Source organism: Cynocephalus volans, chromosome 2 (genome assembly GCF_027409185.1).
Source record: "Cynocephalus volans isolate mCynVol1 chromosome 2, mCynVol1.pri, whole genome shotgun sequence".
Taxonomy (NCBI): Eukaryota; Metazoa; Chordata; class Mammalia; order Dermoptera; family Cynocephalidae; genus Cynocephalus; species Cynocephalus volans.
The window spans coordinates 20,248,923-20,274,730 of record NC_084461.1 but is presented as its reverse complement, the minus strand read 5'-3'; the positions used below and the strand labels follow the sequence as shown (position 1 = coordinate 20,274,730).

General features: G+C 34.6%; 1 protein-coding gene across 1 annotated transcript in view; it reads left to right on the top strand.

Moving 5' to 3' along the window:
- CDH12 (cadherin 12) overlaps nt 1-25,808 on the top strand; it is a 403,563-nt gene that overhangs the window by 355,619 nt on the left and 22,136 nt on the right. The window contains exons 7-8 of the mRNA XM_063085931.1: nt 1,344-1,597; nt 20,774-20,910. Of these exons, the coding sequence (XP_062942001.1) occupies nt 1,344-1,597; nt 20,774-20,910 (391 nt within the window). The remainder of the gene's footprint in view (nt 1-1,343; nt 1,598-20,773; nt 20,911-25,808) is intronic.

The window sequence follows — 25,808 nt, the reverse complement described above, 5'->3', positions numbered from 1 at the left end:
GTGTGGTGGTTAGATCAGTCTAGCTAGCTTATTCATCATTACAATATGCAATCGTTCTTTTTGTCCGTTGACCAATTCCTCATGAGCCCCCTCCCTCTCCCTTCCCCTTCCCTTTCCACTTCTAGTTTTTTAAAAGTTCAACATATTACTGTGATGGTTGTTTCTTTCTTTCTTTCTCTCTGTCTCTTTGTATTGTTCATTTGCTTATTTATGGATTCAGCTCCCAGTTATGAGTGAGAGCATGCGAACCATTACATCTTTAAAAGAGAAAAAGATATGCCTCCTTTATTTCCCCAGGTGCACTAAGTGAAGGAACAGGTGTTGACACAGCAATTAGCAAGTCATTGGAGTCACACTAGAGGGAATTACTTTAAGAAACAGAAACTTTTAAAAGTCCCAGAAAATCACTATGTTAATGTTAAATTTATGTTGCCATAGTTTTTCCTAGGTGATTAGAAGCCAGAGCCATTGACCTTAAATTTGTCATGTAAACAAAGCACCGCAGAGGCCCCTTATTTCTGGAATATAATATTTTCAGTTACTGGGAAGACAAAACTAATATTAACAGTGAGTGTGAATGTAAGCAGTAATAAGCTAAAATTAAGCATCAGTGACTCCAAGGGAAATGATTTCCTGTATCGTGTTTCGTGGCCTCTTTAATGTGATCGTATATTCTTAAAGCCATAATTCTTGGTAATGTATCCTGATGAGGCATGATAGTGCCCACTAATTTTATATACAGTTTCGGGAACACAAAAAACCAAAACTCTTTTCATAATTACCACTGTGTGTCCTTTTAAATATAGACCATTTTTAGTGAAAAGACCTAGACATTTAAAAGTATTTAATACAAAATAGCATTATTGTCAAAAAAAGAAAAGTAGTCCACTCCCCCCCAAATCCATATTTCTTATACCAAATTTACAGCTAAAAATCTAAAGTGCCCAATTTCATTTTTGTCCACTTTTTTACTATTGCTGAGTTCCACTAGATGTCAGTGTTGGATAAGAGCAGGGTATGCTTCCTTTACATTTGTTCTAATATTTTAACTTTGCTCATATAAAATGAATAAGCCCTACCTGGCATGTATGTAGGCATGTATAGCATGGGATTTTAATGTATGCAATGAATTATCTTTAAAAGTTACCCGGAAACCTCTATAAGCCAGTAATTATTTTCTTAAATGGTTTATCACACTTCCCTACCCACTAATTATAAAGAGAAATTGAACATTTGAAGCCAGTGAATTTGGTGCTAATTTGCAGATTACTCTGAAGAAGCCATGTTCACCCTTTCTGTCTCATCCTGTGTAAATGTACCGCCTCACTTTTTCCTCACTACAGCCATTAGATTTTGAAACAAAGAAGGCATATACTTTTAAAGTCGAGGCCTCCAACCTTCACCTTGACCACCGGTTTCACTCTGCGGGCCCTTTTAAAGACACAGCTACAGTGAAGATCAGCGTGCTGGACGTGGATGAGCCGCCCGTCTTTAGCAAGCCGCTCTACACCATGGAGGTTTATGAAGACACCCCAGTAGGGACCATCATTGGTGCTGTCACCGCACAAGACCTCGATGTGGGCAGTAGTGCTGTCAGGTGAGAAAAAGAAATGTTTACTTTTCTGTGTGTCAGAGAAACAAAACAAAAACAAACAGAAAACTCTCTGATCAAACCTGCATGGTGATTTAGTTATAGAATATGATGCTTGAAAATATAATGACTTTATGTAAGTATTATAATAGAGGAAATGTCATAGGATTTGAACAAAAATCAATTCTTGCAACAGTGTTGAACCAGTGGTGTGATATTGGACATGTAACTCAAGCTAACACATCTCAATTTTTCATTTATAAAAGAAAACTTGTAAAAAGATGAAAGGTTGTGTAAAAATCAACCTCAAAAAAAATTATCATGATCTAAATGATATTAAGATAACTTCACCGTATCTAGAATATAATAGACATTAATCAATTTTATAATTACTCTAAAATCTATGCCCTTGTATACAAAATGAGTGTTTGAAAAAGATGATTTTACCATTGGCAATTTGCAGGTCCTTTTTTCATTGGGATAATTGTGTCTGCTGGTATTGAAATGGAGTGAATGGAAAAACAGAGTCAGTCCTAGGGTAAGATGAATTATGGAATTGCCCAAAGCCCAGACTTCGCATGGAGCTGCCTCCTGCTGACAACTCTCTCTCACTCAAACCTGTAGATTCTACTAGCATTACTGAGACATGATAGAATTTCCCTTTTTCTCTCACATACATTGATTCTGCAGTATGTTTTGAGACTTCTTCTCGTTCATTTTGTTGTGTACTTAAATTCCCTGCTACATTTCTCTGTTGGGAATTGGGGGGGGGGGAGAGAGAGAGAGAGAGAGAGAGAGAGAGACATGAGACTTCTTTAAATCTTCATGACTAAAGAGTTAAACCTTAGAATACAAGAACCAAACTACAAAAACATTAAGTAGGCTTTAAAGCCAAAATGCTCTGCTCCACTGACATAGTGAGAAATAGACACATACCTCCTAAGCTTTTATGTCATATGGTAAGTAATTATTTTAAAAAATCGATCAAGTATTCAGTGGTAGCCTCAACACAGTAATTGCATATAGTAAAATCTCAGGAAATGCCGTGAAAGCATGCATCCCTTGCTGTTTGGGTTCATCTGAATCTGTCCCTTAAAGTGGCATGAATACTGCCACTGGAGGCTGGGAAGTCCAAGCTCAAGTTACAAGCAGATCCAGTGTCTGGTGAGGGTCTGCTTCTTATTTAGCAGATGGTCATTTTCTCCTTGTATCTACACACTATAGAAGGAAAAGAGAGGTCTCTATGTCTCTTTTTATAAGATCACTAATCACATTATGGGGGCTTCATCCTCATGACCTAATTATTTCTCAAAGGTATCACCTCCTAATACCAATATGTTGGGGGTTAGGATCACAAGATATGAATTTTTAGGGAACACAAATATTCGCTCCATAATATTCTGCTTCTGCCCTTCCAAAATTCATGTCCTTCCCAGATACAAAACATACTCATTCTATCCCAACAGCCCCAGAAGTCTTAACTAGTTTAAAGTCCAAAGTCTCATCTGAATATCATCTAAAGCAGACATGGTGAAACTCAAGGTACAATTCATCTTGAGGCAAAATTCCCCTTTGGCTGCAAATTTGTGAAACCAGGCAAGTTATATGCTTCCATAATATAATTGTGGGGCATGCATAAGGTAGGCATTCTGATTCCAAAGGGAGAAGAGGGCAGAAGAAAGTGGTGATGGGTCCCATGTAAGTCCAAAACCTAACAGTCAAACTCCATTAAGCCTTAAATCTCAAGAATAATCCTTCTCTGGCTTGATACCCAGCCTTTCAGGCCCACTGAGGCAGAGGTCTTGCCTTAAAGACCCACTGGGGTGGCAACATCACCTTTATTGCTTGATAGGTCACTGCCCATTGGTGTAGCTTTCTGCCATATCCCCATCCATGTTCATGGTCACAAATTTCCAGGGCTATATTGGATGACCCTGCCCCCATGACTCTGCTAAGCACTGATCCCACACTTTGAAACTGCTGTGGAATTAACCATGCCCCTGGGCACTGAAGATGTTGAATAACCTTTGAGATCCCGTTTCCCTTGACTTGAAAAATAGCCCAAGTTCACGGCTGAAAAGCTCTAAGATCTTGTCATGTAAGGTTTAAGAAGTCTGACAGTGTTTCTCCATTTTTCTCAATTTCTCTGTTTTCTTTAGTTTTAGCTGGCAGTGTTTCTGCTGTTGTAATCTCATCTCTGTTCCTGGATTTTGTTGGCGTAGTGGATGAAGTCCATAGTCCACATCCATACTAATCTCCTTATCAAACGATTGGTGTGCCAACCCTTAGTGTTCTCTTCTGAACACACTTTCTCAGTTTTTATAATATGCATGGGCTGAGATATTTCCAAGTTCTTAACTTCTTGTTCCTTTTTGTTTAACAATTCCATTTTCAATTAATTTCTCCCTCTCACGTTTTACTATAAGCAGTCAGAAGGAACCAAGTGACTTCTTCAATACTTTGCTTAGAAATAGCCTTGTTTAAATATCCAATTTCATTCCTCAAGAGTTCTGTCTTTCACAAAACACTAGAACACAAACACTATTCACCCAAATTCTTTGCCTCCTTGTAGCAAGAATTGCCTTTCCTATAGTTTCCAATAACATGTTCCTCATTTCTCTCTGAAAGTTCACCAGAATGGCTTTTACCATCCATATTTTTACCAATGTTCTGTTCATGATTATTTATTCTCTAAGAAGACAGACCCTTTCTCTACAGTTCTCTTTTTTCTTTTTCTGAGCCCTCACCAGAATCACCTGAGCATCCATATTTGTAGTACGTTAGAACTCTTCTAGCCTCTACACATTCCCCAATTCCAAAGCTGCTTCCACATTTTTAGTTGTTACAGTAGCACCCCTGCTGTTTGGTACCAGTTCCAACCTTAGTCAGTTCAGGCTGATATAACAAAGCACTATAGACTCGGTGGCTTAAACCACGAACATTTATGCCTCTCAGTTCTGGAGGTTGGGGAAGTAGTAATCAAGGTGCCAGCAGATCCAGTACCTGGTGAAGGTCCGCTTCCTATTTAGCAAATAGTCATCATCTCTTTGTATTCACACACTGCAGAAAGAAAAAGAGACCTCTCTTTTAGAAGAGTGCTGGTCCCACAGACCACTAGGCTCTACCCTCATGACCTAATTACTTCTTAAAAACAACTTTTAAGAAGTAATTCCTACTTCCTAATACCATTGCAATGGGGGCGAGGATTTCAACATATGAATTTTGAGAAGACACAAAACATTCAGTTCATAACAAATATTTTTGTTCTTGAAGACTTCTGTGTTCAGGAGAGAACTATAAAGAAGCACATCTGTCTTATAAAAAAGAAGAAGATTAACAATTACTGAGTAGCCCCTGCTTTCAGGCTGAATGCTGGCCAATATATTCTTTAGACTCAAACTGTTGTTCTACACGTTCATATTACAATGTGATTCATTTACAGTTAAACTCCAGACAACTATATACAGTTATATGTAGTTTATAAGTATATATATATTTGTTGAAACATACTCAAGAATCTGCTTCCTAGGTAGTTGGTATCAGTTAACCTGTCCTCATTCATCCTTCTGGTTCCTGAAATCCCCGCTTGAGCTGTTGATAATTATGAAAGTGGGAAATGCCTGGTGAATAAACTTACGTTTTTTTTTTAAAGCATATGAGCAGTTATTGCATAAATATTGAATATTGTAAAAAAAATAATAAGAAGGCGAATAAACCTTGATTGAAACACTATGATTCAATAAATGAGAATTTAGGTACATAGTAAAATTTCATATCTAGAGAACATGCTAAGTTGTTTAATTTACTGTATGTTTTATTTTGAAGACCGAAAAAGCATTATGAGGCCAAAATATTAATAAAAATGATTTTAATGCAGCAATTAAAAACAAGAAAAAAGTTTATAGGTAGAAAATATCACCAGGTAAAAGTACAACCTTTCAAATCCAAGAAAATTGTTAAGAATCAAGGCCCTAGTGTGGAGAACAAAGGAAGGTTATATGTTAGAGAAATTCTCCTGCTATTTTTTATTTTTTATGTCACAGGAGCTAGCATCTGACAAGTGCTACTTTATATGAAATAAAGTGGTATCTCAATTCTTACTTCTAATGAGTAGTGGCCTGCCTCTAGACACAGATGGATATAATTGATCTCAGTGAGGGGTTGTCAAGAGGGAGCTGTTTTTGAGTCAGCATGAAACCTGTCTTAGTTCCATGTCCTTGGAGTAAACCACACACTTGAATCACGTCAATGGATGAAACATGGGGTGTGAGTCATCTTCCCTTGGTCTGAAAACGTTTGCTCACTTAAGAATGAGAGTGAAAATAAAGTTGTAAAAACTAAGCGACAGAATGTAAAATCACTTGACGCGTTTAGGTATGCTCTGCTTGTTTTGTTTTCCTTTGCTTAACTGTCTTTTTACAGGGTTATGGTACAAGGTCTTAATTTAAGACTACGTAATTCCTTACGACTGGGTATTTTATCATCATCATCATCATCATCATCATCATCATCGTCATCATCACCAAGCACAGAAAAAGAGCCAGAAAGCAATGCGATTACCAAGGACAGAATCCACTTCAAAAAAGCTTCACTTTGACTTAATGTCTGGAGAATATACCATGACCGGTTCCTTCTCCCCTCACACCTTCCCCCAGCCCTCAGCTCCAGCTTAATTTTTAGTTTCTTTCCTTTACTCTTCTAGCCTTTTCCTTTTGATCATTGATTTCTGGCCTCTAATGTTGTACAACCTTTGGGGTGAACCCTGGTATTATATAGTTCACAGAAATGATTTCTAAAGAGTCAAATAAGAGTGGCCTTAAGTATACCCACCACTGGTGAGGTGGGGGTTTTTCATAACAGATCTTAGTTTAGAAATGAAATTTTAAATGGTCGATTATTCAGTTACATTGAAAGATAGTATTTGTTCTGAGTATTAGTGACTTGGGTGACAGAGAGATTACGGTGGATAATTTCGCTTGATAGGTGCCACTTTTCTTTGGTTGCAATCATGTAAAACTCTTAGTTATTCTCTGAATAAATCTCAAAATTAAATTTAATCAAATGTTGCATAAAATGAGAAAATTGGTAATTCAATTTTAATCTCATTCCATGTCAGAAGTACTGAATAATAAGAGAATGATGATGTAAAATAAATCTATTTTATACATATAGACTAGCATATGTAAGTTCAAAATTAGAGTGTTTAATGGAACAATTTAATAGTGTATTTTTCATGTTACCTCCACCACTCAAATCAAGTAGATAAATTAATTTAATTAATAAACAAAAAAATTATCAACTACCATAAATAGAATGATATATTAAAATGAATTAATAATTTCTTGTTAAGATAAAAATGTGTATCTGTGACCCACCTAAAATTATCTTATATTCCAGATCTGGTTTGTTCATCACACATTTCAAAAAATTGCTGTAATCGGTTGGAATTAATTTTTATTTTCATTGTGGATTAAGAAGGTATTGAAGTAGCTGGTTTTCATTTGAGGGCATTTCCAATACATGAGAAATCTTATTAAATTTTTAGGGCAAAATCCTAAGCTCAGTAACAAAACACACTTTGGGAGAAAGAGGAAAGAGAAGCCCAGATTACCACGTGGCATCCTATCGCAACATATATAAGTTATTTTATTTACTGACTTAATTAAAATGGTGAATATTAAATGTTTGAAAAATGTCCCATTCTCTAATTTTCACTTACTTAGCAAAACTTTTGTAAGGATTAAATGAGGTATTGATATAAAATATTTCTAGAGTAGTGCTTACTACATTATAAATGCTGCATATGTGATTTGTTTTGTTTTGTTTTCCATTCATCTACAAGCTTCAGGAGGGCAGAAATTTTTCTACTTTGCTTTTGATGGATTCTACACACTTAAAATGTTGCCTAGTACACAGTGAGTAGGTAGAAATATTTGTTAAATGAATTACTTTGTCAATGTAGTACTAATTCTAGCTAAACAGTAAAATGGCATAGTTTTCATTTGTAACTATTGTCTGCCTGAAAAAAAAAAGCAACACAGTTAAATACTTGGTTAATAAATCTACAAAAATATCTAAGAAACTATGAGAATTTCAGTGTTTCATCTCTTAGATTTGTTCCAGAATGTTTGCTCAGATTATTCCTAGTAATTTTCTAATAGGAACCACTACCAAAGAAAAATCACATTTATTTTTGTGTAGATCATAACTCTGTAGCTTTGCACATAATCACATACTTATTGCTCACACGTATCTTTGATGATTACAAGAAAATATACATTATATTAATATTCACATTGGCGAATGCAAAGAAAAGAGATAAGGTAAGCACTGCTCAAAAATGAATAACTATTTTATCTTACTGCATATTCAGTACAGACTTAGGGATACAGTTTTTCTTTCAACAGCTACCTAAATCTTATTTTCTAAGGAAACAGACCATAAAAAATAAAAGTAATTTTCTACCTGCAAATAACAAAATGTAGAGTATGAGACTGATTAGAGATATACAAAACAAGAAACGGGACTCTACATGAGAAAGTATTTTTAAAGGTCACATTAAGAAAAAAAAAGCATGTTAGTCTCTATACCAGAAACTATTCTTCGTAAATTGTTTTATTAATTCTAACTGGATATAACCACTGGCTTTTAACAACTAGTATTAAGTTAACTAAAAGATGCATTATAAATTCTGGAATCATTTGTAAGTGTGTAGGAAGAAAACATGCAGAAACAATCCAAAAATATTGAATGATAAAAATAGAGATGTGTACAAATTGGCAGATATGTGGAAAAAAAGCAGGCAGGACTTCATATGGAATACCTAAAAAAAATAAAATAAAATAAGGGAAAACCAAGCCAATAAGAGGGGATGTGGAACTTGGAAACTGCAGGAGTAGCTGAATGTGTTCATCTCTGGGGAGTTTGTCCTGTTTGATTTCTTTTTTAAATTTTTTAATTTTTATTTATTTATTTATTTATTTATTTTTTAACTTTTATTTTGTCGATATACATTGTGGTTGATTATTGTTGCCCCTTACCAAAACCTCCCTCCCTCCTCCCTCTCCTACTTCCCCCCCAACAATGTCCTTTCTGTTTGCTTGTCATATCAACTTCACGTAATTGTGGTTGTTATATCTCTCCTCCCACCCCCGTTTTTTTTTTTTTTTTTTTTTTTTTGTGTGTGTGTGTGTGTGAATTTATATATTAATTTTTAGCTCCCACCAATAAGTGAGAACATGTGGTATTTCTCTTTCTGTGCCTGACTTGTTTCATTTAATATAATTCTCTCAAGGTCCATCCATGTTGTTGCAAATGGCAGTATTTCATTCGTTTTTATAGCTGAGTAGTATTCCATTGTGTAGATGTACCACATTTTCTGTATCCACTCATCCAATGATGGACATTTGGGCTGGTTCCAACTCTTGGCTATTGTAAAGAGTGCTGCAATGAACATTGGGGAACAGGTATACCTTCGACTTGATGATTTCTATTCCTCTGGGTATATTCCCAGCAGTGGGATAGCTGGGTCATATGGTAGATCTATCTGCAATTGTTTGAGGAACCTCCATACCATTTTCCATAGAGGCTGCACCATTTTGCAGTCCCACCAACAATGTATGAGAGTTCCTTTTTCTCCGCAACCTCGCCAGCATTTATCATTCAGAGTCTTTTGGATTTTAGCCATCCTAACTGGGGTTAGATGGTATCTCAGTGTGGTTTTGATTTGCATTTCCCGGATGCTGAGTGATGTTGAGCATTTTTTCATATGTCTGTTGGCCATTTGTATATCTTCCTTAGGGAAATGCCTACTTAGCTCTTTTGCCCATTTTTTAATTGGGTTGATTGTTTTTTTCTTGTAAAGTTGTTTGAGTTCCTTATATATTCTGGATATTAATCCTTTGTCAGATGTATGTCTGTTTGATTTCTTCACAACTGTTCTATACTTAGTGTTTGATCCTTAAGAGAATTATTTTTCTGAAATTGTCTTTTGCATGAAGTCTACTTGCAAATGTGCTTATGGCATTTAGCTTCCATTACTCTATTTATAGAAGCTAAGGAACAGAGAAATCATCTTACTGGGGGGGGAGAAGAGAGAGAGAGAGAGAGAGAGAGAGAGAGAGAGAAGGAATTTTGCTAAGAGAACAGATTGATTCGACAACAATTTGCCAAGGAAACAGATTTGGAAAATTACTCATACACACATACACATACATATCATACTATACCTCATTAATACATTGCATTTCGTATTAGAATGCATAGTTTACATCAAGAGAATTTTAAAAATTAAATTAATTTTGCATGTGGTACATGGCAGCTTGCTCAATTTAGTCCTGACTCTCAGTTCTTTTTTTGTTGTTGTTTGTTTGTTTCTTCATTTATTGCTTTTTGGGGATGGTGGTTTAATAAGTACATATATATTTATGCCATAAGCAAAAAATTATAAATATCATAACTAGGTTTAATGTTGTGGTTTTAATGGATATGAAAGGCATGAAAAAGAAGATATTGGAGGGGGTGGGAAGTGAGTTACAATAGGCAATTAAATATACATATGTTTTTGTACAATAAGCAATTAAATATACATATCTTTTTGATACCTAAGATGGCAGAAGTCTGGGATGAAAGAGAGGCAATAGAGGGTGAGAAACTATTTTATTTGAAGGGAATGGGATTAAGTGAACAAAGGTAAAGAGAAAAATTGTGTTTTGGTAAGCTACATTTTCAGATTTCTTCATGCTAGTTCTGAGTTTTAAAAGTTATTAGTGACACTTGTTTTGCATATCTGTAATCTCCCTTGATCTCCTTGGGTAGCCATTGCTCACAAACTCAGCAGAAGCTACCCCCTGTGAGACAATTGGGTGTATCAGCTTTAGACATGCTTGTCAAGTTATTGGTCCAACCAAATCTCCTTCTTTATAATGGAATCCTATGTGTAGTTGACTGTATTAAAGACAGACTATACCTTTGCTAGCATACTCTGCTTATTTTGTTTGCACTAGGGAAAAAAAAAAGATTGTATTCCTCCTCATATACATCAAATGAATGATCAAGAATGAATCATTCCAGAAGTTGCTTTCCTCATTGTTAAGAATGATCAATTATTTAGTGAAAACAAATAGTTTGCTTCCCTCTCAAATGACCAACTCACTGACAGTCAATATAAAAGGAGTTAATAAAAAGAACGCATACCAAAATGAACAAGTTCACTTTTATTTACATAAGCAGCAATCACCTATTAACATATAGTGACATTGTAATAGTTAATTTGTGCCAGGTTCTGGGCTGAGCATTTTGCTCAGATTTGCTTAAACATCGCAACTGATATTAGTTTACAGATAGAGAAACTGAGGCCCAAGAAGATCAAATTATGTTCTCAGGAAGGATGGGAAAAGGATTTGAACAAAAGCATCCAGATTCCAAAGGTCACACTACGAATTGCTCTGCTGCTTAAATTTAATTGATATTCTTATCTGAATTTTTGAGTTACTTTATAAGATTATTGAAAATACAATTTTAAATTTCATAATTTTCATCAGCTTATTAAACAAAGTGGTTAGAATTCAACACAAGGCAGTAAAAATGTATGTTTGTTGTTTTAAAATATGATAAACATGGACCCTACTATGTATCTTAAGACATGCATTTAAATAATTTAAACCTTACAATAACCTAACTAAATCTAAAAAAAATGTTAAATAGGACTATGACAATATTGACATTGATTTGGCTGGATATGTAAAAACCAAAATGTACAGTTGTTTTATTAATATATTATTACTTGAGATTCAGTTTCTATTATTTTTCTAGATCACCACAAAGTTTTTACAAGATTTAGGATAAATAAAGGTTGAGAATTGACAAAACTCAATGTATTTGTAATAAAGATCTGTAGTTCTAAGTTTTATGGGTATTGGAATTAGATAGCCAATTTTGAATTTGTTTCTATTTTTGAACAGACCTTGCATTATTCTAGTAATACACCAAAGGGAATCTCAATGACTAAGTTAGGATGGTGAACTATGAGTATTTTTAGGCTGTCCCATTATGTTTCATGTAAATATCCCAAATCAGAGACTATCCAGGTCTACAAAGTGCATATAATTGACCTGAGCTCTTTGGGCTTACCTTTTGTCTGCTAGAGTTTCAGGCTCTTTGCTTTACCTTCAAGTGCTGAGAGAGTGCCTTGTATAAGTACATTTCATAGCTCTTTCTCTTCTCTCTATAATTTCTTTAATTGCTTTTGGAGAGTAGCCCCTTTACCACACTTATTTGAAATTTTGTATATTATTTTTAGTTTTTAAAGATTAGTTACTTTAAATACAAAATAAGTAGACATGAAAACCTCTACTTGGAAAAATATTGTAGTAAATAATCAGTGATCAGTAGAAAACTAGAGAAATGAATCCATTTCATAAGCTGTCCGAGATCATTCAATGAATTAATAGAATATAAGTAATTTTCAGAATGCCAATTAGCTAAAGAGTAGACAAATACCAAGCAGGAAATGCTAGCTTAGTTAGAAGAAAAGAAGGAAAATGAAAGTTTTCTTTCAAATATGATATCTAAATTTGGGTGTCAAATAGTAAACAACTCTAAGTAAAACGGCATCTTTTTTCACAGCTATTTGGCCATAGCCAAGAGAGAGAGGAAATAAATCCAACATTGACATGGAACAACAGGCATTCGATTCAGTTCAAGAGAGTAGTTCTGATGAAGCTATCTGAAAAACACTTAATAATAAACATGATGAATACTCAAAGATACAACTTAACTAATTCTACACTTGAAATATGACCAGAATATTATTAATAAGAACAGTCAGATGTTCTTATAAAATAATTCACACATTCAAGTAGAAGATTTTACCAATATATCAATAAACTCAGTGATGAATCTTTTTGACTCAAAAGAAACTTTCTGTATATTCAATGAAACTAAATACAATTATTTTGCTATTCTCATTTGAAAGAAACTGTTAACAATTAAAATAGATAAGTAATATAAAAGAAATATGATGATAGAATTTTGTAAGAAGAGAGAAATATGTGCTGCCTAGAGGGATTTAGCAATGCTTCAAAGGCAAAAGGTGCATTTCATGTTGGAAAAATTAGGGAGAGCTCTGTGGCATTTAGGGAAGAAAATGATTGAAACAAACTGACAACTAGGTACAAAATATAGGACTTCCAAAAGTCTAGAGTCAGAGATACTTCTAGAGAGAAGATATCAACATTTATAGAGCATATTCTTAACTCATTTATATGCAGATATTATGCTCTGCATTTTTTAGTATATGAGAAAACTGAGACTCTGCATGTTTGATATTAAAGGTATTAAATACAGAGCCCAGACTTAATCACTATTTGTCTAAACCTTGTTTTCTTCCCATTAGAAGGTCTTCAAGGTCTTTGCAGAATGAATTAAAGCACAGGTATAAAGTTTTGGGGACAGATGGAGTTCTTTTCAAAGATAAAGTTCTTTTCACTTTGAAAGTTTCTAAAGACAACCTACATGGTTTATACGGATCAAGATGATGAAAGATTAAAAGGGAACTTGGAAGTTGACATCCAGGTACATAAGATACTCAAAAGACTGACCATGTAGGACTGTTAAAAAAAAAAAAAATCTCAAAGAAATCCTAGGCAACTTGTAGGGAAACAAAAATATAACAATTATAATTCATGGTGTATTTATTTCTCCTTCTTTAGAGATCTATTTTAATTATATTACAAGTGGGAAATTTAAAGACAAGAGTTATGCCTTTATTAAATCATTAAAATTTTATAAAGTGTCATAGTTTCTCATCAAACACTAAAAATAAAGAATAGAAGCTATCTAAACCACTTAAGATACAACTTTTAAATCTTCTAAGGGGAAAGTAAGAATGAGGAGGAGGATAAAGAAAAAAGAAAAAAGAAAAGAACTAATAAGAAATTAGCAACTAGTAGTTAACAAAGTTTCAGAGAAACAAATCAGGATTCCTAGAAAAAAAGTTTAATTGTGACTGTTGATGAAGCAATTTCAATGTAAGTATTGTTGTAGGTGGCTTAGGTTCTCAGTAAAATGTTTGTTGATCAATTGAAACTGAATTTACCTTCACTTAATTAGCTGTCACAGTCAACATAAAACAAAAACATTAGCAACTAAAGAGATTTAAGAGTGAAAATATTTTTATCTATTATTATTACACGGACAAAAGACAATTTTCTACCTTGACATGATTCATTATTTCTATATTTTTCTTGCCTAAAGAATGAGATGTAATACTTTTAGAGTAACTTTATACCATCACATGCTTTTTTCAGAATGTATTTGGGATTTAGGGCAGGGTCAGAGTTAGCTTTTCCATTAACTATGAGAAAGATATTCGGTAAATTAAAAGAACCAATTTTAAGGAAAATGCTTACCTAATGAAGAGAAAAATAAACTTTTTAAAGCAATTTCTGAAAACTCATTTACAGAAATCTAATAAAATTGTACTCTATCAAGTGGTCTGCAAAGATTAGGTTAACATTTTAATTTTTGATTTCTATTCAATTGTTAAAACAGTTTTCTTAGGAACAGTCATTGTGTATATTTGTTTGAATTCTAGATTTTTTTCATTATATATAGGTCATAAACATCTATTTTTTTAATTTAAATTTCATGTACTCACCAAATGAGTATAATATGATTAAAAAATACTTTGGATTTAAGTCTTTTCCTTATTTAAACTGAGGAGTTAGGCCAAATTAGATAGTTCATGTTACACTGCTGTGATTAATTTCATTTAAAATATTGTTTTTCCTTAGATTGGAAGTAGACTGCTCTGGGAGATGTATCTCATGAAAATTATCTTTATGTTTTAGAACTGGGTCATGTTTTCTCTGAAAATGTCCAGGAGATATAGGAGTAATTTCATTGTGAGTTCATTGATGGTCTTTTCTTATAAATGTCTTTTCATTGCTGTATTGGGCAAAATATCACAATAGAAAGTGGTCCTTGTCTCATATTTATTATTTAGTCAGGCACAGGATTCAGTAAGTCACGTAAAGGCAGGGCATCAAGTAAGTGCCAGAAGATGATACTTGACCTACAATCTCAGACCTAGGAAGATGTTCAAGATGTTCAGCTGTGTAGAAAATGTTCAGATAAGTTCCAGCCACATTCCAGAAAGTATTAAGCTTTTTGGGGGGGGGAGGCAGTATAGCAATAGCATCTGGAGAAAGGGGGATGCCAAATCTCACAAGGTGACAGAGCTAAAATCTGAATAACAGAAAATAGTGAAAGAGAGAGAGAGAAAAAAAAAAATCACCATTGTGTGAAGTAGAATCTGGATATTTGTGTTCATGGTTTGTACTTCTGGGGTTTGTGTGGGAGCGTTGTAGTTCAGATATTTTAAAGTTGAAGGCTGTGTAAGCCACAACGTAATGCCAAAACAAAGCATTAATTTGTGGCTTAGGAAGGATTTTTATCTGAGATGCAATGTAAAATAATGTGGAGAGAGAGAGAGAGGAAAGGAATTGGTCAACGGACACAAAGAATGATTGTGTATTGTAATGATGAATAAGCTAACTATACTGATCTAACCACCACATATTCTACACAATTATTGAAAATCAATATTGTACCTCAAATGTATGCATAATAAAAAATTAAAAAATAAAATAAAAATAAAAAATAAAAATGCTAACGATTATCTGAAAAACACACACACACTTATATTCATGATTCTATGCCTAGACAACATATATCTTATCCCACTTTATTTTTATAAAAACACTCATGGTTGTGCTTTTAGGCAGGTGTTATTTTCCAAATTTTAAAGAAAGCAAGGAGAATAGGCATTAGAGGGAAATATTCCTTAACTAACTGCACAAGGTAAATGAAAGAATTTATATATTGCCATAGTTCTTTCTGTCCAATAAATTAGTGATTTTCATGCTATATTTCATTGCATCTCACTGGTGGACACTTTATGTATTGCAACATCTATGTCAGTGTTAGGCTGAACTTAAGTGGAATTTGCTTACTAAGCTTGCAAGATATTGGATGCTGGTTGATAGATGTACAGAAACAAAATAGAGATAAACACATTATTTTGTGTATACATTATGTAAGTTCTTGAAATTTTAAAGGTTATTAGAAAAACTTAAAATTACATTTAAACATGACCTGTGTTTATAGTGGTTCATTGTATCAATTTAGATTTCTGTTTGAATCAACTTAAATTATAGCATATGCTGCAAGTATTGACTATGAGTAAGGTGATCAATTTTCCCTATTTTGTCTGGAATGGAGGAGTTTTCTGGACCTTGGGACTTTCAGTATTAAAACTGAGAAAGTTCTCAGTAAACCAGAAAGCTGATTATCCTAAACATGTTGTCTTGAAGTAGAAATTATATAGGTAGGGAGAATAGGATCTGTGCATTGATGTCTACACAGTACTTAAGTAGTAGATGCTATGTGCACAATAACATCTCAGGTTGCTGGCAACACAGAGATGAACAAAGCTAACCTCTGCCCTCCAGGAATTTAAAAGGCCTTGGGTGAGGAGGACAATCACATCACATGAACAAAATGTATACAAGCTGTGTTATATTTGTCAAAATATACATAATAATTGAGTACTATGTAGTATCCTAGAACCAAAAAAGAATCTATTGATTGCAAAGATTTGCAACGAAGCAAAAAAAGACAAGCTTTAAAAAATTAACATGTGAATTAACTAGAGTGAATGAGAGGAAGGGAATTCCAAAAACGGATGGAAGTTTTCTCTTAAAAAATGGCAGTGTAAGAAGTTCCGCAGACACACTCCCCAGTAAAGTAAGAGTAAACGGTGAAAACTTTTTTTTTTTTTTATAAATCAAAAACAATCATTTACTGTTTCTGGAAAGTTTCCTATAGACACACAGCAAATACAGAACCATTTATTCAAGAAAATATACTAAAACTAGATAAGCATAGAAAAAGACTTGACTCAGAACCCACTACCTCCCTCCCACTCCTATCTCCCAGTTCAGACGGATAGAAATGCCCCTCTGGCAGGTTTGGTTGAGGGGACATGGCTACTCTCCCTTCAGCAAGCAATCAAGGGATATAATCTTACCAGGTGAGGCAAGATGCCAACATGACATGAAATTAAAACATTTAATAATTATTACAAGGTATCATTGGAGTTGTGACATATTTAAATAAAATATGTACAACTATATAGGTAAACATATATATGTATATTTATTATATATAATAATGGCACATAACTATATAGAAATAGCTTTTTTATATTTTACTGGAATTCAGTTACTATAAATTTGAATCTGATAAGTCAAGAGGTAAGTGGTAAAACCTAGAGCAGATACTAAGAAAATAGCACAAATGATATAATAAAAAATCATTAAAGGAATTACTGTCACATTGGAAAATATTCATTTAATGTAAAGAAAGCAGTAGGGGAAAAACAGAGGAACAAAAAAGACATAGGACATATAGAAAACAAAAAATAAAATGGGAAATGCAAATATAATTGTATAACTAGTAACAGTTAAACCTGTATGGATTAAAAAATCTGGTCAAAATGCAGAGATTATCAAACTGGATGATAACTGATGAACATATGAATGCATGTCTCTGGCTTAATTATAGCAAACTCAGCCAACTTGAGACCTAGAATCTCTATGAAAACCCATGTGCTAGTTCAACACTTGTAATACATGACTATATTAGGCTGTCTAACCTCTTAGGACTTCTCTAATGTCTAATCAATCCTTTTTGTATAGATAACATACTTTGAGTCACTTCACAGTATGCCCTATGCATCCCACAGACAATCTAATGTTGCAGGATTTCTGCTATGCTGATTGGGGAATCAGGAATACAGGCAGTCTGTAGCTTGGCTGGACAATTTCTGCCTGTCTGGGAGGAAGAGCTGTTTGCAGGTGGATGAGAAGTCAGTTTGCAAACAAAGGTTAATCTAATTCACCCCTGAAAAATATTTAGTACTTTCCTAGTAATGGGGTCTCCCTCTGTCTACTTGCCCAGGGTCACAAGAGAGAAAAGCTTCCCTTCTGTCTATTTTGGCTTTATTCTGAGGAGTGTAAAAATATTCATTTTCAAAATATGATTTTGCATCTTCCTAACCAAGTGGCTAAAATTAACATTATATTTATCTTTGTCTGAAATCTGTGTTTATACATATTCCATTCTCTGTCCTATCTCCCATTCCATGAAAACATAACAAGTAAGTCTAACACCTTCACATGAGCATCTTTATCAAATTAAAGGCAGCCAGCATGTTCTTGTGACTTCTTTTCTTTACCCCGTGTTTTGTTATAACAGAATACCTGAGACTGGGTAATTTATAAGAAGAAAAGGTTTTGGGGGCTCATGATTCTTTAGGCTAGAAAATCCACAACTGGATTTGGCCAGGGTCTCAGGCTGCTGACACTCATGGCTAAAAACAAAAAGGGAGCTGATCTGTGCAATACATGGTAAGAGAGCAAGCAAAGAAAGACAGAGGGAGAGGAGGTGCCAGCCTCTTTTTAACAACCAGCTCTCTTGGGAGCCAGCACTCACTCACCCCCTTTTCTGCCCCCAGGGGGGGCATTAATCTATTCATGAGGGATTCGCCACGTGACCCAGAGACCTCCCACTAGGCCCCGCCGCTTAACATTGCCACATTAGAGATCTAATTTCAACATGAGTTTTGAAGAAAGAAACATATTCAAACTATAACAGCCTGCACATATCTAGTTATCTCGGCGACTCCTCGTAACTCATTGAATCAAATCTCTTTACAGCTCTGGTAGCTCTCTTTGTCTCTTGGTAAGATTCTGCAATATAGGAAAAGCTCACAGTCTTGACCCCTTCAAACCACAAGCTTTAAAAACAATTGACATTTAATCTCTACTCTAATAATCCCTGTCCATAGCAGTCATTACTCACGGGACCAAGTCCTACCTCCTTAATATAATGTATAATACTTCCTTAACCTAAATTACTTATTTTTTCTGTGTTACGGTGCCTCTCAGGTATTTTCTACAGTAGTTTCTAACAGCTTCTAGTTTCCCCAGCACCTCCAGAGTTTGCTCCTGCTGTTGCAGCTTCCTAAAATCCCTTTTGTTCTCCCCTCACTTTGCTTCAACCTTCTAGGTCATTGCTTTATAGCCTTCTAATGTCAGCCAAACATTTTCCTGAACCATTGGGTTTTATCCTAGCTGTCTTCTCTTGGTACCCCCATAGGGTCTTCTCTATCCTTCTATCGGGCATTGAAATTATCTGCTTGTGTCACCTCAACTAGATTCTTTCACAATGAGCATCATACTTTACTTATCTTTATATGCCTCAACCCTAGTATAGTGTCTAGTGTATAGCAAATATGTAATAAATTGTACAATTGAATACAGTTAGTATACACCAATTATTCCAGAATGCTTGTTAATGAGGGGATTCAGTGACAATTTTCTTAAATTAGGCATATGACAAGTTGAATTGAGGTGCTGAGAAGGAGTATTGTGAGAAAATGCTTTCCTGTTCAGAGAAGGAGAATATGCAATAGAGAGAGTTAAGCTCATTATACCCCTGTGCTCCCTGACTTTTAAATGTATCTTAACTTCATTTATAATTTTTGAGAGTGTTCCTATAAGATAGTATATTACATTGAAATCAGAAGCCATCAATGTCTTTTCACCCCTCCAGTCAACAGCGGGGATATCAAAAGCAGATTAATAGCATGGTTCATATCCTGTTCTGATAACACTCATCTTTTGATTAAGAAATCAGTTACTAACAAATATCGACAAGATAAGAATCATAAATCTCATTTGTAAAAACAAATTAGTATTGATTAAGCACTGAAATGGCATGGAACCTGCTATAGTTTCAAATAACCAGCTCTTTAAAATAATAATGTGCTATTTTGAGATATACATCCCTTAGATGACTTTTCACTGTGAAAAAAAGGGGGTTCACTCTCTTTGGCCTAGGAATTTCGATGGGCTGACTAGAATAATGTCATCTGCTTTCAGCCACTGTTTGAAATGACTTCTCTTCAGTTCCCAGGTCAGAATAATGGTGCTAAAATATTGTGCATCGTGCCTTATGATCAGCAGAGCCTTTTCCCATAAAATGTTCTATTTAAAATTGAAGGACTGTATAAAGATAATTATATGGGAAATATTGATGACCTGCTTCAGCTACCAGCTTGAAACTTTCAAGTTATATGAACTTGAGCAAATTCCTTCATGTCTCCGTGCTTTATTTTCCTCATATGTAAAATAGAGAGATTAACACTACCCATTTTTAGGACTTTTACAGAGACTTAATACATTAATATGTTTAAGCATTGAGAACAATGTCTATCACATGGTAAACTTTAAAAATGTTAACTATTGCTATTACAATTGAAAATGTCTGTTTGATAAGTAATTTTACTTGCATCACTCCATGTGTCTACCATTACTTAAAGGCTTAAATAAATGAATTTCTGTTTTGTTATTCATTTTCTTGAGTTTTTTTAGTCCAGTTGCTTCACATAAGGCAACACTCATTACCATCAAATATGTTAGTAAAAAAGATAAATAGACACCAAGTTCATTATTCTGCTTTTGTTGTTGTTGTTGTTGTTTTACAAAGTTATCCTAACATATAGTATAATAAAACAGCAATGACCCTTTTAAATGTGTTTGAAAGGAAATACTTTCATACAACTATCAAATTGTCAGTTTAAAAAAATTCCGCTTGTTTTCCATAATTGTATTTATTTTTCTATCCACAGAAACACTAACATTCTACCTCTTTTCTGACTGGGGTACTTTGTAAGTTGTTTCCAGATGCCTTCCCCACCCCTAACCCTTCCCACGGCCACCATTAAGGAATTTTTTACTGCTTGAGAAAGTTTTAATATTCAGCAGGTTAAAGAAATCCATGGTCAGCTTTAGAATTTTAGTCTCTGCTGAGCTTTCAAGGTGTCAAGACCTTAAAATAATATGAACAGTAGGAGTACTAAATCTTTCATTATTTCCAGTTTCCCCTTGAGCATACTGACTTTGCAATAAAGAAGCTGTCATTTACAATCTTCTTTATTGCAAGGTGGGAAATAGCTACAGGGAGAAAAATAAGGAGCTATGTCAAGTGAGCCTAACTGCCCTTATGATTAATGTGTAATCATCGTGCATTTGCATCTACTTTTTTCGTATCCAGGTACTTCATAGACTGGAAGAGTGATGGGGACAGCTACTTTACAATAGATGGAACTGAAGGAACCGTCGCCACTAATGAATTACTAGACAGAGAAAGCACCGCGCAGTATAATTTCTCCATAATTGCGAGTAAAGTTAGTAAGTATGGCATGGACGAAATCAATGTTATACTGCAGTTCTTGGATTTAACACTCTTCAACGAGTCCCTGCTGAGGTGTTTTTCATTTTTAGACTGACAGCTGAGTGGTCTCCCAGGGAAACTCAGAAACCTGTTCCTTTCCCTCATAGCATAAGTCCAGAGAAATTGTGACAGCTGCCAATGCGCCCTGTTTGCAGGATTGCATGAATATCTAGTAGTGAATTCTATTGTGTGACCTCATTCATTTCCCTGCTGCACCCTCAACAATGCACCAGAGTCCCCCTTCTCTTCCACACAGGATCCTCGTATGCATTATTGGGAGTTTCAGAGGGCTAGGAAAGAGGGAATAATGATCATATTTGATAATTAATTTGACTCATTCTGAAATATTTTCTGAAATCAAAGAAAACATCTTAAAAATAGTCCCTCTTCCCTCTCCTTTCATTGGAAAGCATGTTTAATGAATATCACTTTGGAATATTCAGAAGTTTTAATTGCCATTCTTCAAGAATCTATAAGATTGTTAGACATTATTGCTTGTATTTGTTTCTGTGGTTTTTAGAAGAGAATCCTACAGACTGAGAGTGATTATAGGTCTTATATAGTCAATTGCACAATTAAGGGTATATCACAATTTCTTGAAGTCACAAAGAAGGGCAGGATTGGTGATGTTCAGCTCTAGATATAGTTGTTTTTAATAGACATGCATCTTCCCAGTCCTTCTGCTTATAGTCTCTTGAAAAGTTTGGGAAAATCCCTTCTGAACATCTTTCGTTTTGTTTCCTTCTTATTCCATTTGGTGTATCTGGTGCAAATGTATAAACTCTTTGGCAGCTAATTTCACCTTTCAATGCAGGAAAGAGCTGTGAACATTTCTATCGAGGGGTTTTGGTCAATCTCAACTCAGAGTGGGATGAAACAGCTTTGTCTGTCTTCAACCACTGCTTCTAAATGTGAACTGTCAGACACATTTTCCTGAACCTTAACGAGGTTTTACTCATTACTTTTAGGTTATTCTGATTATTAAAAGTAAGTCTAACATATAAGATCATGCAGCTTCTACCTTGTTTGCTGGAACACTTACTCTTAAGTTCCAGTCCGTCATCTTAGAGGTCTGACTACACTGAGGCTGCCCTGCTAGAGAGCTAACATGTTGGTGCTAAGGTTAACAACCCAGCTCTGCTCAGCATTCCAACCACACCTGCTAGTGTGCTGTGTATGCAAGTGCTACTGCCTTGGAACCTCTAGACCAGGCCATTTCTAGTTGAATACCACAATGTAAACTCCATAAACGCCATGTGAGATAGAGTATTAACCCACCAAAACTTTGCCTGGATTTTTACCCACAAAATTGCAAGAAATATAAAAATGTGATTATTTCAAGCAGCTACATTTTGGGGTCATTTATTGTTACACATCAATTGACATCAGGAAAACTCAAAGAGCATGCATTTAAACTTTGATTCCTTCGGGTTGGGGTATAGCTTTTCCAGTCTGTTGGTGAAGAAAAGAGAAAAGTGAAACAAAAATGCATAAATCTTTTCTATATGCCCCACATAGTGCTACATTGGTTGGTACTGCTTTGAGAGCTGAAATAGAATGGAATGGCATTAAAGGCAGTTGTCCAACTGCTGACCCTCTTCTTTTGTGACTTTGTGAGTTCTTTGATATGGGGGGCCCTGGACATCCTACCTACATAGGAATCTGATATGGTCACCCAGTGGTAGACCTTGCAGCTTCTTAATTTCAGGGTCTGCTTGCTAGCAGTCAGCCTTCCTGGGTGAATTAATAGCATGATTGCTCAATTCCAGCTCCTTTCTGCTGAGTCCACTTGACCATGAGGAAATTACACATCCTTGCCAAACTAAACAGGTGCATCACAGGCAGCTCCCGTACTGCATGTTTTCTCTGTCTTGCCATCTTCTTTCAAATCTGGCCTCTTTACTTGGTTAGGCTTAGAGAGAAGATCATCAAGTTAGCTGCCTAAGCAGACAGAGAGCAGAATGCCAGTCTATTCACTTTAGAGGGATTCCCTCCTTCCCCTTTCTCTTTAAGTGGTTTTCCTGAAATCTCCCTTCCTCTTGGCATCTTTCTTCCCTCCCATACCACATCCTGTTACAGTCACCTATGTTATTCTTTATTACTTTCATGCTGAACTTCAATTATTTCATTCATACAGAATTTGGGGGCAGTTAACTATACTCTAGTTAAAAAATAAACTTCAGTTTTCTAAGATCTTTGATAAATATGGTGAAAATAAGTTGTCTAAGTTATGGAATAAAAGACCTCTGTGAACCGTGTTACACTCACTCCAAAGGTTTAGACATAATAAGTTACAACTGAGTAGAAGCGTCTTCAAATAACTTCTATTTATCACAGACATATAGTCCATAATAAAAAAGTTATTGCTTGAAAACTTTCTAACCTAAATTAAACCTTCCTGTTATGACACACTCAAAACATGTACATATTTCTTTGATGTACGGTAGCAAGCCCTTGTAACAACCCCAGATGAAAATCTGCTGATAGTTCATTCGTCACTTGTACTGTAGCTGTGGAAGGTATCTTACTCCCTATTGGCTACCTAGGCTATCAAAGCCATCATCATGGTTTTGATATGGGAACATTAGTAAGAACAAAGTCTGGTACCTCCTTTCAGAATCTTGAGATTCAACCATGGAAAACGGAAGGACATATGAATATGTAATGCTTCCATTACATTGGAAGCAAATATCATTGATCCTTGAAAGCTTAGATTTCGTAAACTTAAGGAACCCTAATTTGTCAGCTTTCAATATGATTATGCACGTGTTAGCTCAATCTTTCCAACTTGCTGGCTGTAGTTTTACCTAAATGCAAAGTAGGAAGCCTAGTATATGGATTCTAAGAAGTCATGCTGGCCCTTACTGGGACATAGGCAGATACATATATAAACATTCCTAAAATGGACAGCTAGTCTATGCCAGTATCTATTCAAAGATGATTGTGTAGGTTTTAGAGACATCAAGGAAGTCTGGTGAGACAAAGAGTATATACTTGCATGAAAAATAAAGAGGCTAAGCACATATCATGTGGTAATTAGAGATTCTGTAAAAAAAAAAAAACCTATCGTTTGTTATTTTGTTTGTATGCACAGTTTAAAAGTAAACTTTATTCATATTTTAATGCCTAAGACTGTCTTCACTGATCAAACTAGTTAGCTGAGCAGGGAATATCATCACAGTGAATGAATGAGAAATAAATAGCTCATTCTTGTCCTGCCAAGAAGAACAAAATTATGTAAGTGTACCTTATTGCAGATTGAACTAGCATATGTTTTGGCCCTGACACTTTTATAAAAAATCTTAGGAGAAATGAAATCGTACAATGATTGAACAACTTCCAATTAATTAAAAGGCAGTCATTAATCAGTGTTGCTATAGCTGGAAGTTCAAATAATTTTATTAGACTCCTATTAATTCTTTTGTGCTTTACTGCTTTGTTGTTTTTATGATATCAGCCTTGAGAATTTTAAGAGACTAATGTTCCAAAAATTTACTTCATTCAAATGATCAGACAGTTTCAATGGGCAAATGTTTCTAATTTTTTGTGTTTTTGGTGTTACTATAACAAGTGCCATTTGTTAAAGATAACTAAAAATAAATTAACAAAATACCTATAATATATTTTGTATAATTATAAAATAAACAGTTGATACTAGAGACTATTCTTCTTTTTTTGGTCATTGTGAAATAAGTAAAAAAATAAGTGAATTACCTGACCAAATGCTATATTTGGAAAAATTTTATATACAAGTGTACCATTATGAGTTGAGATTAAATTGTTGGATAATAACTTTTTAAGGTTATCATCCATATAGACATATTTCAAGGTATAATTTTTGTTGTTGTTGTTTACATAGAGTAGGTGATATCATTCTCTATGTACAGAAAAATCAAGCATCGAGGTTGGTATCTATAATTTAGACTAAGCAAAAATTCATGCATTTGTTTTTATAATGTGTATAGAGTACCATCTATGTGCAAAGCACTATTTTTTGAGAGTTATTAGAAAACATAGAAAGATGGTGTCTGTTCTCAAGCACATTGCAGTTTATGTTGAATTCTAGGGAATTTAGACTTAAGTGAACTCTCACATAAACTTCATGGGTAGATTGCAAAAGGTTATGACTCACCATAGTATGGTATTTCTTTGTCTGTATGCCATGAAATAATTTTCTCAGACTAAATGAAAAGTGAGTACCTAGTTTTTCTAGAATAATGGTGGATATTAATAGAATAAACTAGTAAACTATTCTAATAGCTTCTTATACATCAACTCATTTGGTCCTTTCAGTGATTCTAATCTTAGAAATGACATCTTCTCACTTTTGCCACATTTCATCGAGTAGAAGCAAGTCACTAGATCCAGACCACATTAAAGACAGGAGTTACACAAGGGGGTTAAGAAAGGGATCATTGGGAACCATTTTAGAAGACTGCTGATGATATGTGGTACTGGCAACTAGACAAGTAATTCCAAAAAAGAAGAAAGCTTAGGGACCATATTACCTGGTTGCCAGACATTGAAAATACTATGAGATATGCAACAATTTGGCTAAATACATTAAATACTTAATCAAAATACTAAGTGCTCTTAGAGGAAAAAATATTTAAAATAATTTGTTTTGGAGGCATAAACATAACATGTCACATAGGGATTGTAATTTGAGCTGAATTTGTAAAAAATGAAAAAGATATTGTCATGGAGACAAAGAGGGTCTCGTAGGTTGAGAAAGCATCTTAAGCAAAGGCATAGAGGTATCAAAGCTCATGTTGAGATCAGACATTATAAGTGGTGTGGTACAATTGGTCTCAAGGGTATATTCATTCAGAAAGGAAGTCTAAGGCCTCATACA